The sequence below is a fragment of the Macaca nemestrina genome, chromosome 7 (genome assembly GCF_043159975.1).
Source record: "Macaca nemestrina isolate mMacNem1 chromosome 7, mMacNem.hap1, whole genome shotgun sequence".
Taxonomy (NCBI): Eukaryota; Metazoa; Chordata; class Mammalia; order Primates; family Cercopithecidae; genus Macaca; species Macaca nemestrina.
The window spans coordinates 57,272,217-57,287,861 of NC_092131.1; the positions used below are offsets into that span (position 1 = coordinate 57,272,217).

The 15,645-nt window shown below is 41.4% G+C and overlaps 1 protein-coding gene across 8 annotated transcripts in view; it reads left to right on the forward strand.

Annotated features, from left to right (window-relative positions):
* LOC105481836 (ninein) overlaps positions 1 to 15,645 on the forward strand; it is a 109,243-nt gene that overhangs the window by 81,726 nt on the left and 11,872 nt on the right. For all 8 annotated transcript variants that reach the window (XM_011741604.2, XM_011741615.2, XM_011741609.2 and 5 more), the window contains 6 exons: positions 2,380 to 2,502; positions 3,215 to 3,328; positions 5,023 to 5,169; positions 7,595 to 7,774; positions 8,797 to 8,940; positions 11,452 to 11,553. In XM_011741604.2, coding sequence (XP_011739906.2) covers positions 2,380 to 2,502; positions 3,215 to 3,328; positions 5,023 to 5,169; positions 7,595 to 7,774; positions 8,797 to 8,940; positions 11,452 to 11,553 — 810 coding nt within the window. The remainder of the gene's footprint in view (positions 1 to 2,379; positions 2,503 to 3,214; positions 3,329 to 5,022; positions 5,170 to 7,594; positions 7,775 to 8,796; positions 8,941 to 11,451; positions 11,554 to 15,645) is intronic.

Sequence of the window (15,645 nt, forward strand, 5' to 3'; positions counted from 1 at the left end):
GTTGTTCCATTTGTTTACTTCAGCATCAGATGATGGCACTCATATAAAATTTTCTGTCTTACATCTGTCTCTTCAGCCTGTAAGCACAAAGTTGTCCTTTCCTGAATGTGGAAACATTGAATCTGTACCATCTGGTGTTATGTTTATGTGGATCTGATTGACTCCTATGAGTCTGGCTTTCTTAATAGCATTATAAACCCTCGGGGTATGTGTGTCTTTCGTAATGCCTAGTACAGTACTGGTACTCAATAAATGCTTTATAAGAACCTTTTCAAGTCAACTACTGCTATGCAAAATGCATGTTCTGCTGTGACTAGAGAAGTTGCCTGTCCAGATAAACATAACAGAAGTTAAAACTCACAGGGCCTTTCTGTGGGGTGAAGTATTCCAAGGCTGTTATTACCAACTTTATCCTAATTAACTTGAGCATCCTTTTTTCCTTGACTTTTTGAAAGCCTATCTGTTGTTCAGCCTTTAGATGATAATGATTGGTTTCAAATTCATAGTATGGGAAATGTGTGCTTTGTGGCTTTGCTAAGCTGGAGAACAGAAGGAAAGGAGCAGAGCTAGGAGAAAAATAACATGATGAGGACGTCATCAGCATCTTTTCATTTATTTATTTTATTTTTTTAAACAGAGGCATTGGTATAGTGAGATGAAGAAATAGCCTGGTCTGCTTTTGGTAGAAAGCTGTTTTATCAGGCACCTGGATCCTTTTGGATGCCAAGAATAGGGTAGTATCAGCCTATCATTGCTGTTATACAACGTGGACCTAGAAGGCATGTGTCACTGTGTATGCTACTGTGATTCAGAGTTCACAAAGCACATCTATGTGTGTTATTTGTTGCACTGAAAGGAAACAAATAGCATTAGCAGAAGTCACATGCCAGTCTACAGACATCCAAAGTGGTATCAAGCTTTATGGGTGTCTGGAGGGTGGGGAGGCAAGGCAGTGGATAAAGTAGAAGGTCCTTTATTAAACCAGTGCCCAGGCATTTCAGAATACATTTTCCTATATCCTTCTGACTTGTTCAGATTTGTAAGCTGTGCTGGATTTGTCGCCAGTTGAAGACAAGATTCATCCCTGAAGGTCTATTCCTACAGCTAAATGTGAAAGAATTTCAGGTTCAGGAAGTAGAAAGATGGTCGTAAAATCATAATAATAAAGAATTGAAGAGCCAAGTGAAATAGAGGAAAGTTAAAAACCTATGAACTATGGGAAAGGGTTAAGTATAAGAAACAGCCTCTTTAAAGCATGAGTTCTCAACAGGGTGAGGGGGTGAGGATTGCTCTCCCACCCCAGAACATTTATCAGCGTCTGGGCACATTTTTTATTTTCACAACTGGAAGCTGGGGGGGTTGCTGGCATCTTGTGAATAAAGCCAGAGACGCTGTGAAACATCCTACAATGTCCGGAATGTCCCCTGACCCCCAACTCCTGACGAAGAAGTATCCAGCCCAAAATGAGATTAGTACCAGCATTGATGTTGAAAAGGAATAAAAACAGTATTTGGTTTGTCTTGATTTCATGAAGTAGAGAGGAAAAGCCAGTGTGTTCACACCAACAACATTTTACTGGCCAGTCAGCGTAGGCATCTTCTGAAAGGAAGAGTACAGGGAACAAGCTGAAAACACGGTTTTATCTTTAAACTTGCCTTTGGGTTTTGCCACATACCCTGTATGGGGTCCATGCCAATTCTAGGGTGCTTTTGTTTTGGAGACAGGTCTCTGTCGCGCAGCCTGGAGTGCAGTCATCTCGGCTCACTGCAGCCTCCACCTCCCAGGTTCAAGCAATTCTCCTGCCTCAGCCTCCCAAGTGGCTGGGATTACAGGCGTGCACCACCATGTCTGGCTAATTTTTGTATTTTTAATAAAGACGAGGTTTCACCATGTTCACCAGGCTGACCTCAAACTCTTGACGTCAAGTGATCCTCCCCACCTTGGCTTCCCAAAGTGCTGGGATTACAGGTGTGAGCCACCCCCACAGCCCAATTCTATAGTCTTGACTGATTTTTTGAAAAACATTTTTCTAGTTAAAAGCATGAGGAAAATGTAATATGCTACATGTGTTAAATTGATGACAGAATGGCAGTATGTTATTTTACCCTGAAGGTAAAATGGAGAGCTAGGATCATTATTTAACAATGTCTGTCTGGTTGAATCTACCTAAGCAGACATTTCAACAGTCAGCTGGGGAGCAGAGAGAAGCCAGAAGGGAATCCTTGAAGTTTATTATAGTCTCTGCTAGAGTTTATGTCCTCTGAAATATCTACAGATAGGCAAATAGCAGCAGCTGTGAAAATGCCTTATTGAGAAGCACCCCTTTGTACTTACAGCCATGAGATATGATGGGATGGCTCATTTGTTTATCTCTTACAGCTGCACAGATGTCCCGATCTCTCTGACTTCCAGCAAAAAGTCTCTAGTGTTCTAAGCTACAATGAAAAACTGCTGAAAGAAAAGGAAGCTCTGAGTGAGGAATTAAATAGCTGTATCGATAAGGTAGTAAAAATAATAAGACTTTGCCATCATCGTATACAATACACACCATAATGAACCTTTCTCTGTGAACAGTGGCACAGGGGCCTTCTGTGGTAGTCTGTTGTTCGAGTGTCCTGGAGCAACATTTCTTTGGCATTCTGTGACCCTAGACTTCCTGCAGCCAAGACTGATGGAGTCTAAATTAGTTGTTTACTAATTATATTATTAAACTCGATAATATAAAATTTGTCTCATTATCATATCACAGTGCTACTTTATACTATTTTGTTATAATATAAATATGTGTTTAATAATCTGAGGTCAATTTTATAGACAAACACTTTTTTTCTCTTGTATCTTCCTTAGCAAATCCAAAACCACCACCTTTTTCCCCCACTTACCTTAATAGATATTCTGTGTTTTCTTCCTGTGGTGTGCTCTTGAGATTTTTAATAGCCTTCCAGCTTACCATCTTCCACCCTCAAACCATGAAGCAATAGAAAAGAAAAATAGGAAATTTCCAAAAAGAAGCAACTCCTCAAAATTAGACGTGTAAAACAGTCTTTGGTTTGTCTTGATTTGGAGCCAGGAAGACCATTTCCTTTGACCTTGCCCTGCTCCCCCACATAAATAGATGGTGCTTATTCTTGACAGTGTAAGTGCAGGCATATAAATTAAGGCTAGCTATGTTTGCAAAAATGCCCTCTTACCTCTTTTCCCCTTCCTGAAACAGTTGGCAAAATCAAGTCTTTTAGAGCACAGAATTGAGACGATGAAGCAGGAACAGAAATCCTGGGAACATGAGAGTGCGAGCTTAAAGTCACAGCTGGTGGCTTCTCAGGAAAAGGTATGTGGACAATTCTTGTTTCATCTTCACAGTTAGTATTCTCCTAGATCTTCCACCAAAAATCCCAGGAAAAAGAATGCTCCAGGTGCAAGTAGCGTAAGAGGGTTCCAAATGATTCAATTTGACCAATGTTTGATGTGTGTTTATAGTGTGGCAAGGCTGGGCGTGGTGGCTCACACCTGTTATCCCAGCACTTTGGGAGGCCGAGGTGGGGAGATCACTTGAGGTCAGGAGTTTGAGACTAGCCTGACCAACATGGTGAAACCTCATCTCTACTAAAAAATTTTTTTAAAAGCCAGTTGTGGTGTCACGTGCCTGTAGTCCCAGCTACTCTGAAGGCTGAGGCGGGAGAATTGTTTCAACCTAGGAGGCGGAGGCTGCAGTGAGCTGAGATCACACTAGTACACTTCAGCCTAGACAACAGAGCGAGACTCCATCAAAAAAAAAAAAAAAAGTAAATGTAGTGTGACAAAATGATTTAAATATTTCAAATATATTGTGGCATAATAATTTAAATAATATTTCCCTCAAAGTTTATTAATTATGAAGGCTTCAGAATAGTGCGTAAAAGTGACTGCTTGTTCCTAATTTATAAATAGGACTTCTAAGGCAGTGTATACCCTATTTTAAAGATCTGTATCAACATTCCTTTTATGAATTTAAATTTTTCAAATTGGAATTTATATGCGATATTAGCGTAAAATAGGATTCTTCTTTAAGAGGTGATGTCTCAGCTGGGCGCAGTGGCTCATGCCTGTCATCCCAGCACTTTGGGAGGCTGAGGCGGGAGGATCATGAGGTCAGGAGATCGAGACCATCCTGGCTAACAGTGAAACCCCGTCTCTACTAAAAATACACAGAATTAGCCAGGCGTGGTGGTGGGCGCCTGTAGTCCCAGCTACTTGGGAGGCTGAGGCAGGAGAATGGCTCCCGGGAGGTGGAGGTTGCAGTGAGCCGAGATCATGCCACTGCACTCCATCCAGCCCGGGCAACAGAGCAAGACTTTGTCTCCAAAAAAAAAAAAAAAAAAAAAAAAAAAAGAGATGAGGTCTCCCTTTGTATCCCAGGCCGGATCACCGCTCACTGCCACCTCAAACTCCTGGGCTCAAAGGATTCTCCCACCTCAGCCTTCCAGGTAGCTGGGACTACAGGCGCACGCCACCACACTCGGCTTATTTATTTTTGTAGAGATGGGGATCTTGCCATCTTGCCTAGACTAGTTTCAAACTCCTGGGCTCAAGCGATCCTCCTGCCTTGGCCTCCCAAAGTGCTGGCATTCCAGGTGTGAGCCACCATGCCTAGCCTAGAATAGGAGTCTGCAAGTATACATTTTTATTTTCAACTAAGAGGGCCCTTTACAGTCCAACATCTCAGGCTAAAACATAATTTCTACAAAATTCAGTGAAACCATCTTTTGTGATACCGGTTGGTACCCATTGGTTCTGTAAGATACCATTTAGTAATCTACCAGATGACTATCAGCAATACCTTGCTCCAGACATAGTTCATCATTGTCCTAAATATAATTTAACATCCTGTAAATATACATACTATCCTAGGTTTCCCCTGAGCTACCGATTTAGTAAAGAGAAACAAAGGGACCTGAAAGTTCTTTTGTCCTTATTCATTCCTGAACATGCTAGAGGTGAAACCACAAGTTTGTGTAGTGGTAAAAGATCATTCTCATGATACAGGTTCAGAATTTAGAAGACACCCTGCAGAATGTAAACCTGCAAATGTCTCAGATGAAATCTGACCTGCGAGTGACTCAGCGGGAAAAGGAGGCTTTAAAACAAGAACTGATGTCTTTGCATAAGCAACTTCAGAATGCTGGTGGCAAGGTGATTTGTTCTTTTTTTATTTAGGTATAAGTTATTTACAGTAAAGCATACACATCTTAAGTCTACAACTTGGTTATTATATGTATATGCATGTATATATAAATATGCATATTTTATGTATCTGTATGTATGTGTTTGTATAACCATCACTTAGATAAAAAGGCAGAACATTTCCAGCACCCAACAGGCTCTCTCTCATTCCCTCTAGTTGGTAACCCCAAGGGAACCACTTTTGTACCCTCTGCCACTGTAGTTTAGGGATGCTTTTTTCTAAACTTCATATAGATGAAACCATAATGATATAAAACAGGTCTTTTTTTGTATTGAGCAAGTCAGAAGACCATGACTGAATTGAGTTTTGTAATAACAAAACTAAAACATTTTGTTAAATGGTAGATTAAAGTATTTGTGTGACCTTAAAAAAAATCAAGTGAAGAAAAACATTGAAAGAAATCAATCTGGAACATATACGCAGACTTGCAAAAAAGTACAACTTCTGCTAAAAAGGCATAAAACAATAGTATTAGAATTATTTCAGGAGATAATTCATTGCTACAGATAGGTTGCTGTGGCACGAGAAAGTCCAGGAAGAACTGATTAAAGCGTTAGCTGGCTGACACATTATGGTGGTGTGGTAGAAAGTGTCTCATTTTAGTAAGTCACAATGCTGCCTAATCTGTGTGCAAATAAATTAAGAACAATGTTATAGATATCAGTTTTGGGGTAGATGTCAAGATTTTGTCCCACAAAAAAAGTAGACACTAATTCTCTTGGTGAAAATTTTGTAAAAAATTAAGATAGTTGTTTTGGGCTGGGCGTGGTGGCTCACGCCTGTAATTCCAGCACTTTGGGAGGCCGAGGCAGGCAGACCACTTGAGGCCAGGAGTTCAAGACCAGCCTGACCAACATGGCAAAATCCTGTCTCTGCTACAAATACAAAAATGGCCGGGGCGTGGTGGCTCATGCTTGTAATCCCAGCACTTTGGGAGGCCTAGGCGGACGGATCACAAGGTCAGGAGTTCAAGACCAGCCTGCCCAACACGGTGAAACCCCATCTCTACTAAAAATACAAAAATTAGCTGGGCATGGTGGCAGGTGCCTGTAATCCCAGCTACTTGGGAGGCTAAGGCAGGAGAATCGCTTGAACCTGGAAGGCAGAGGTTACAGTGAGCCAAGATCGTGCCAGTGCACTCAAGCCTAAGCAACAGAGCTAGACTTTGTCTCAAAAAAAAAAAAAAATTAGCCAGGTGTGGTAGTACACGCCCCCCCAATCCCAGCTGCTGGGAAGGCTGAGTCATAAGAATTGCTTGAGCCCGGCAGGTGGAGGTTGCAGTGAGCTGAGATTGCGCCACTACACTCCAGCCTGGGTGACAGAGTGAGACTCTGTCTCAAAAAAGTTTCCATTTTTGAAATTACTTCTGGGTTGACTTTCTCAAAATGAGATTGTACCCTTTTTTTTTTTTTCATGTTTGGTTTAAAAGGCAAGAGGCTTATCTATTTGTGTTATCTTTTTTATTTTTTAAATCATTTTCAAGATCCAAAAAATCACTTTGGTAGCTGAAAGCACATTTCTGAATTCAGATGTTAATTACATGGACAATATGTGCTTTGAATTCTAAAAAAAGGATATGATTGCATATGTGAAAATGAAAGTAGAGTTTAGCTTGTGAAAGCTTTCGAGTTAGCAGTGCATCTCAGCTTTCTCTTTATGTCCTCTGTGAATCAAATGAATATCTTCTGGGCTCAAAGATAACTTCATAAGAATGAAGCAACTTTTTTTATTTTTATTTATTTATTTTTTTGAGACAGAGTCTCACTCTGTTGCCCAGGGTGAAGTGCAGTGGTGCGATCTCGGCTCACTGCAACCTCCGCCTCCCGGGTTCACGCCATTCTGCTGCCTCAGCCTCCCGAGTAGCTGGGACAATAGGTGCCCGCCACCATGCCCGGCTAATTTTTTTGTATTTTTAGTAGAGATGGGGTTTCACGCTATTAGCCAGGATGGTCTCGATCTCCTGACCTTGTGATCTGCCCACCTCAGCCTCCCAAAGTGCTGGGATTACAGGCGTGAGCCACCGCGCTCGGCCAGAATGAAGCAACTTTTAAGCCACCAATCTCGATACACTTGAGTCCTTTATGGAACTGGACCTTGCCCTTCAGTCATATTCACTATTGGAAATGGCATGGCTGTTTTGACAAAGACCATTTTAAACAGAGACTCTCCAAACCTTTTTTTAAAATCAAACTTCAAGAATATTGTTTTATTCATATTTATATATACATACACATACTTTCATTAGAAGACTGAGGGGACAATTGAAAGGTACTTACTAGGAGTCACTGTCATTGGGTAAATATGACACCTGTCTCAAAACAGAAATTACCCAATAGCTTGTTTTTAAGGCTTACACTCTACAATTCTCTTAAGAGCTGGGCCCCAGAAACAGCTACTCATCCATCAGGGCTCCATAACCAGCAGAAAAGGCTGTCCTGGGACAAGTTGGATCATCTGATGAATGAGGAACAGCAGCTGCTTTGGCAAGAGAATGAGAGGCTCCAGACCGTGGTACAGAACACCAAAGCAGAGCTTACGCACTCCCGGGAGAAGGTAACTTGAGAAGCTGCACATCATGGCATATGTTTGAAAATGACTAGTTTGATATGAAAATGAATGTTGGATATGATTGGAATGGTTCTAAGGTACGGATTTGAGTATCTTGCTATAGCAGACTTATTAAGAATGTGTAATTTATCATTTACTCACATATAATTTTATCCTGATGTTTATAAAATATTACAGCAGTTTTATATTAAAATATATTTGACTTTAATCTTCATATCCAAAATGTAGACTCATGGAAATTATGTGAACCATGTATTCTTCACATTGGCCAGCCACCAAGACTAGTGTACAAAAATGGTAAAACCAGACTCAGATCTTGCAGGTCTAAATAACTCCTCACAAGAGAAAAAGGTGCCTCCTTTAAAAGACAGCATTTCAAGGTTAAAATCATCTTTAAAGGTCTTTTCCAACCACCAACTTGGTGCTGGAATTCCTTACCTCTGGTGCATAGTCTCCCAATGATATTTAACCTATGCTTAACACCTCTTTTGAGGAGGAACTCTGAAGAGTCGCAGATATTTATTTAGAACATCTACTCCATGCCAGAAACTGCTATCACTGACACTGCAGTGGTGAGCAGGACAGACATGGTTCATGTCCTCACAGAACTGTTTTAGATGTGAACAGTCCAATAAGAGCAGATGGGACTGTCAGCCCATTCTCTCCTAAAAGTAGTGTTCATGTCAGAAAAAAACGGACCTGGGACTGCTGTGCCTGCTTTCCTGGCAGCCACATCACATACACTGTTGACTCCTGGAGAGTTAGTAGACCCAGAAGTCTCCTCTTCCCTGTCTTGTTCCTACAGTGTTGGGTTTGTAGACCTAAGCAGACTTACCTAGAAAGGGTCTTTTGAAATCCAGAAAAGCTAGCTTCGAGTATTTACAGGCTTGACTGAAAAAGAAAGTTATAACAGGACTCACGTACTGAATTAAAACTTTCCCTATGTTTGTTTTTGCTGGCTGGGTGATTGTATTAGCATTTCTTCCTCTTACATTTGTTCTTTTTAGGTCCGTCAACTGGAATCCAATCTTCCCAAGCACCAAAAACATCTAAACCCATCAGGTACCATGAAACCCACAGAGCAAGAAAAATTGAGCTTAAAGAGAGAGTGTGATCAGTTTCAGAAAGAACGATCTCCTACTAACAGGAAGGTGAGTTTTTGAGAATATATGGCGTGCGTCTGTGTTCTCACTATAATATGTTCCTAAGTGTGTTTCTTCTCAGGTGTACTTCTAAGGAAATGACTATGATGGCATATTTTGGCATATATCCCTTTATGCTGATGTTCTCTTGTCAAAATAGCATCATAGTTCTTTTTGATTGAATAATGGTTGAAAAAAACAACAATTTGGCTGGGTGCAGTGGCTCACACCTGTAATCTCAGCACTTTGGGAGGCCGATGTGGGCAGATCACGAGGTCAGAAGTTTGAGACCAGCCTGGCCAACATGGTAAAACCCATCTCTACTAAAAAATACAAAAATTCGCCGGGCGTGGTGGCACGTGCCTGTAGTCCTAGCTACTCGGGAGGCTGAGGCAGAAGAATTGCTGGAACCGGGGAGGCAGAGGTTGCAGTGAGCCAAGATTGCACCAGTGCACTCCAGCCTGGGTGACAGAGCGAGACTGTCTCAAAAAAAAAAAAAAAAAGAAAAGAAAAGAAAAACAATTTAACTTTTCTTAAAGAAGGCAGTTAATCATCTTTATTAGTATTAGAAGCTTTATAAGTTGGCAAAATATTTATCACCCGAATATTAGAAACATCTTAATATGGGCTGTACATTTTATTGTTATGTAACAAATTAAAACAATGTTTGTTGTCTTTATCTACAAGTTAAGAATTCAGAAGCAGCTTAGCTGGGTGGTCCAACTCAAGGCTGTCATGAGGATGCAGTCTAGATGTTGGCCAGGCCTGCAGTTGCCTGAAGGCTTCACTGGGGCTAGAGGATCTACTTTCCAAGCTCATTCATGCAACTGTTAGCAAGAGGCTCCTGTTCTTTGCTGGTTGCTTGTCTGAGACCTCAGCTCTTCACTACCTGGGCCTTTTCTTAGGGCATAGCATCTGGCTTCCCCCAGAAGAAGTGATGAAACAGACACTGAGACCAAAAGACCAAGACAGAAGCTGTGGTCCCTTGTATGATCTAAGCCTGCAAGTGACATACCAACATTTCTGCTGCATTGTATTTGTCACGCAGACTAACCCTAGTATAGTGTGGGAGGGGACTGTATAAGGGTGTGAATACCCGGAGGTGGGGCTCTTTGGGGCTCTTGGAGGCTGGCTACCCCATGGTCACACCCTCTGTAGTGCCACTCAGTTTGCTTTCCGTAATTTGTCCCATGAAGTTAGAGTTCTAGACCAGACTTCTCAGAGTTGTTTTCTTTTTCTAAACTGAAACTCAGTTTTCACTATTACCTCTTTATTAAAAAAATATGGTTTGTTTAGAAATCTGAGAAAAATACTTCATTATAAAATATTCATAAAATTTGTTTTTTGTGAAAGTTATGACCATTTGCAGTAAGAAGGTCTGGTTGTGCTCTAAAGCCGAAATGTCATTTAATTTCAGGTACATTCAAGGAAACTTTGCAGAAAGAAAATGGGTTTCATTTAGCTGCTCATTAGGGAGAAAAAAGTCTGTGATAGGCTTTTAATTTATATTGAATTTTAAAACGGACCTGGAAGACTACACTTCTGCTTCACAATTCTTGCTGTTCTCTTCAGCTCCTTTTGATAGAAGCAAAATCAGCTTTCTAAGATAGTGTTGTATGTTTTTTACTGAGCAATATTCTGACTTAGTGTCCTGTAGCTCACTAGGTTCTTCCTGTAGTAAGAGTTATAAAAGTGAGGCTGGATGCAGTGGTTCACGCCTGTTATCCCAGCACTTTGGGAGGCCAAGGTGGGTGGATCATGAGGTCAGGAGTTCGAGACCAGCCTCACCAACATGGTGAAACCCCATCTCTTAAAAAAAACACAAAAATTAGCTGCGCACAGTGGTGCACACTTGCAGTCCCAGCTACTCGGGAGGCTGAGGTAGGAGAATCGCTTGAACCTGGGAAGCGAAGGTTGCAGTGAGCTGAGATTGTGCCACTGCACTCCAGCCTGGGTAACAGAGTGAACTCCATCTCAAAAAAAATAAAAATAAAAAGCACTCATGAAATCTTTAAAATTGAAAAGTTATATAAATCAGGTTTTATGTACTCTCAATTTTAAGCCTTTAACTTTGCCTTAAGACAGTATTTTTCCCACTGCAGATCCATAGTAGAGGATTATGAAATCAACTTAATGGAAACCAGCATTTTTTATTAATATACAAAATATCAGAGTACATGGTCCATGGTAAGGATATTTCAGTGATATGTACCTATGTACTGTGCATATGTGTGGGGGTATGTACTGTGCTGTAAGATAAAATGTATTTCTTACAGTGGGTGGCATCCAAGTTTAAAAGCCAGCTGCCTTAAGGAATCTATTCTCTGTGAGGACAGGTGATTAAAACTAGATCACTTAAATGTAAGCAGTACACTGAATTGTATTATTTGTTTTCTGTCACTGAATTAACTTGGATTTCTTCCAAGAGTTGAGATTTCTGACAACCACAGATTTGTCAAAATAGAGCAACTCAAGTGTTTTTGTTTTTGTTTAAAGGGAATATTTTGTTTTTTTAAATAGGTCAGTCAGATGAATTCCCTTGAACAAGAATTGGAAACAATTCATTTAGAAAATGAAGGCCTGAAAAAGAAACAAGTAAAACTGGATGAGCAGCTCATGGAGGTAAGTTTCTCAGCAGATGGCCTTAGCTATGAAGAATATTTTAATCCATGAATGAGCCATTTGTTGGGAGAGACTAGACATGGCATTGAATTCCTGTTGTGAAAATCTAAGTACCCTGCCAAGTTGAATTCTTTGGTCTGTCTTACCAAGTTTTATAGACAACTTTGCTTAATTATACTGTCATAGGAAGCCATACTGCTTTTCAGAGGAAGTAATAATGATGACCTAAAATGCAAAGACCTGTACCTCTGCAAATCCAGGTTGCAGGGACTCTCTGATTAGCCACGGGGCCCTGAGCACTCTTGCCATCACCGTGTTTATGCCAGTTCCCCTGATCCCTCCTATATTGCAGTATTTTATAGACATGATTGGTCTCTAGCACCCTCTTCAGTTGGGAAATATATGCGGGAAATTTGAGAGCATTAACATTTGGAAGTTTTAATTTCAAGTGCTGCTATTCTTCATTACTACATTTAGAACTCAGCAGTGCCTTGTGAGAGGTACATCCAATAACTATGAAAATGTATTTGTGGCCAGGCATGGTAGCTCACACCTGTAATCTCAGCACTTTGGGAGGCTGAGGCAGTCAAATGGCTTAAGTCCAGAAGTTCAAGACCAGCCTGGGCAACATGGCGAAACCCTGTCTCTACAAAAAAAAATACAAAAATACAAAAATTAGCCAGGTGTGGTGGTATATACCTGTAGTCCCAGCTACTTGAGAGGCTGAGGCAGGAGGATTGCTTGAGCACAGGAGTTGGAGGTAGCAGTGAGCCGAGATCACGCCACTGCACTCCAGCCTGAGCAACAGAGAGAGACCCTGTTTCAAAAAGAAAGAGAAAGAAAAAACTGGATTTGTAAAACTAACTTGTCAGCTTGGACTTTGGGTTCCAGTCTTCTAGATTGTTATATCCTATAATTAAACTAAGTATTCAGAAAACAAACTTATGTATAAATCCTTCTTAAGGATTTCATTGATATGCCTTGGGTAGATGAAATTAGTCAATCTAACATTTAGTGAACTATAAGACTTACGTAAGGCAGAGAAGAACATGTAGAAATTCTTTTTGTGCTCTTAAAAAGTACTATGTATACACATATTTTTAAATCCAGAATTATAAGAAGAAATGGGGCCAGGCACAGAGGCTCACGCATATAATCCCAGCACTTTGGGAGGCTGAGGCAGGTGGATCACCTGAGGTCAGGAGTTCGAGACCAGCCTGGCCAACATGGTGAAACCCCATCTCCACTAAAAATACAAAAAAATTAGCTGGGCATGGTGGTGGGCGCCTGTGATCCTAGCTACTCAGGAGGCTGAGGCAGGAGAACTGCTTGAACCGGGGAGGCAGAGGTTGCAGTGAGCCGAGATCACGCCACTGCACTCCAGCCTGGGCAACAAAGCCGGACTCCATCTCAAAAAAAGAGGAAAAAGAAGAAATGGAGCTATTTTTTTCTTTTATGAAGCTGGCCACATGCAAAGGTAGCTTTTAAAAACCAAGCACCAAGCACTGATTTTTAATGTGAAATATGGGCATACATATAGCACTAACATTTAAATCACCGGTGAAGTTTGTCAATTTTGTGTTCTCTGATCTGTCAGCTAAAGGGGAAATTCATGAAACTTTAGTGAAATCTAAACCATTTTTTCTTTTTTTTTAACAGCAATAAAATGAATGCATTCAAAACTGAGCTGTGGGCTGTACTTAGATGTGGACGTGCTTTTCTCATGAAATATAATTATATACTCTGAGGAATAAGATGTCTAAAACTAAGCCCATATTGTCTAGTATCAAACTGAAAAGTAGCAGTGTGTACTTAGTCACCGGAGAGCCTTTCCAGAGGCTCTGCCAAGAGGCCAGTTCTCCCGCCTGTTCCCCTGTCTTACCAGGCACCCGTTGACAGTATTAGCCATCATAAGCAATTTTCCCATGTTTTTTTCTGACCTAGTAGTAAATATTTGCTAACAGAGGAGGAAAATTAAGTGGTCTTGACACTGGAGCCAAATAGCTAAGGAAAAAGCATGGATTTTTCTATTTGAACACTGAAAAGAACATCTCATACCTGTTTATTCAAATGAAGCTTTCATTAGGAAATGGAACCAAATTATTGGCTGGGTGCGGTGGTTCATGCCTGTAATTCCAGCACTTTGGGAGGCTGAGGCAGGTGGATCACAAGGTCAGGAGTTCGAGACCAACCTGGCTAACATGGTGAAACCCCATCTCTACTAAAAATACAAAAATTAGCTGGGTGTGGGGGCACGCGCCTGTAGTCCCAGCTACTCAGCAGGCTGAGGCAGGAGAATTGCTTGAACCTGGGAGGCAGAGGTTGCAATGAGCCAAGATCACGCCACCGCACTCCAGCCTGGGTGACAGAGCAAGACTCCATCTCAAAAAAACACTATAGATTTATACAAATGGGATATTTTTTTGAGATTCTGTCACCCAGGCTAGAGTACAGTGGTGTGATCACAGCTCACTGCAGCCTTTAATTCTTGGGCTCAAGCAATCCTCCCACCTCAGCCTCCCAAAGTGTTGGGAGTTCCCTGATCTCTCCTATATTACTCCAGATTGGAGTTTTTAAAAACAGTGTTATTGGCCGGGTGCGGTGGCGGGCACCTGTAGTCCCATCTACTCGGGAGGCTGAGGTAGGAGAATCGCTTGAACCCAGGAGGTAGAGGTTGCAGTGAGCCGAGATCACACCACTGCATTCCAGCCTGGGTGACAGAGCAAGACTCCATCTCAAAACAAACAAAAACAGTGTTATTTAGGTATAATTCACATACTATGTAGTTCACATATTTCAGGTGTACAATTCAATGGTTTTTAGTATATTAATTTTTAACCTGTGATAACTAACATAGAATTTGCCATTTTAACCATTTAAAAATGTACAATTCAGTGGCATTCATTAAATTCACAACATCCTACAACCATTACCACTACTTCCAAAACCTGTTCATCACACCAAACAGAAGCTGTAGCTATTAAGCATTAACCATTCCCCCTCTCCAGCCCTACAAATTGGATTTTTATTTATAGTGTGATATCTATAGAGCAGGTTAATTTGGGGGGTGTACAGTGTGTCCCAGCTCACCTGAGGGATAGGTACATTCCTTCTCACTCTGGCAGGGATTCTCACCTGATTGGAGCAATGTACCACGTGGTGGGCTGGGCTGGGCAGGGACAGGTTTCTGCATCAGAATCTCTGGAATCGGGATTTGAGCAAAGCTGTCTTCATGGTTCTGATCTGACATGTTCACTCCCTTGAGGGAAGTAGTCGCTCCTCATCTCTGTATACTAGTTTAACAGCCACGGTTCTAATATAACACATCCCCCCACTGTAATTAAAGATCACAGGTCACTAGACTAGGAAAAGGGAAAATTAGGGCTAGAATTTGACTCCTACTTCAGGACTTTTTCAATGTGAGCGGTTCAATAAATTCGTTTTGAACATTCAACAGAAGGGTTACAGACTGTATCAGCAGTTCTCGAGTCTGTTGTGTACCTCTCTGATAGCCAACATTTCAGACACTTAACAAAAATGGTTTATAGTTTATACTTCTTTCTGCATCTCGAAGTGGCAAGAGATTTTAACGTCAGATCCGTTCCATACTGGACCTGGAATAATCTTTTTTATTTATTTTTAAACAGAATCTGGCTCTGTCACCAGGTGGGAATGCAGTGGCACGATTTCAGCTCATTGCAACCTACGCTTCCCAGATTCAAGCAATTTTCCTGCCTCAGCCTCCCAAGTAGCTGGAATTATAGGCGCCCACCACCATTCCCGGTTGTATTTTTAGTAGAGACAGGGTTTTACCAAGTTGCCAGGATGGTCTCCATCTCCTGACCTCATGATCCACCCACCTTGGCCCCACAAAGTGCTGGGATTACAGGCGTGAGCCACCACACCCGGCATTTTTTTTTTTTTTTTTTTTTTTTTGGAGACGGAATCTCACTCTGTCACCTAGGCTGAAGTACATTCGTGTGATCTTGGCTCACTGCAATCTCTGCTTCCCAGGTTCAAGCAATTCTCCTGTCTCAGCCTCCCGAGTAGCTGGGACCAAAGGCAACGTGCCACCACGCCTGGCTAATTTTC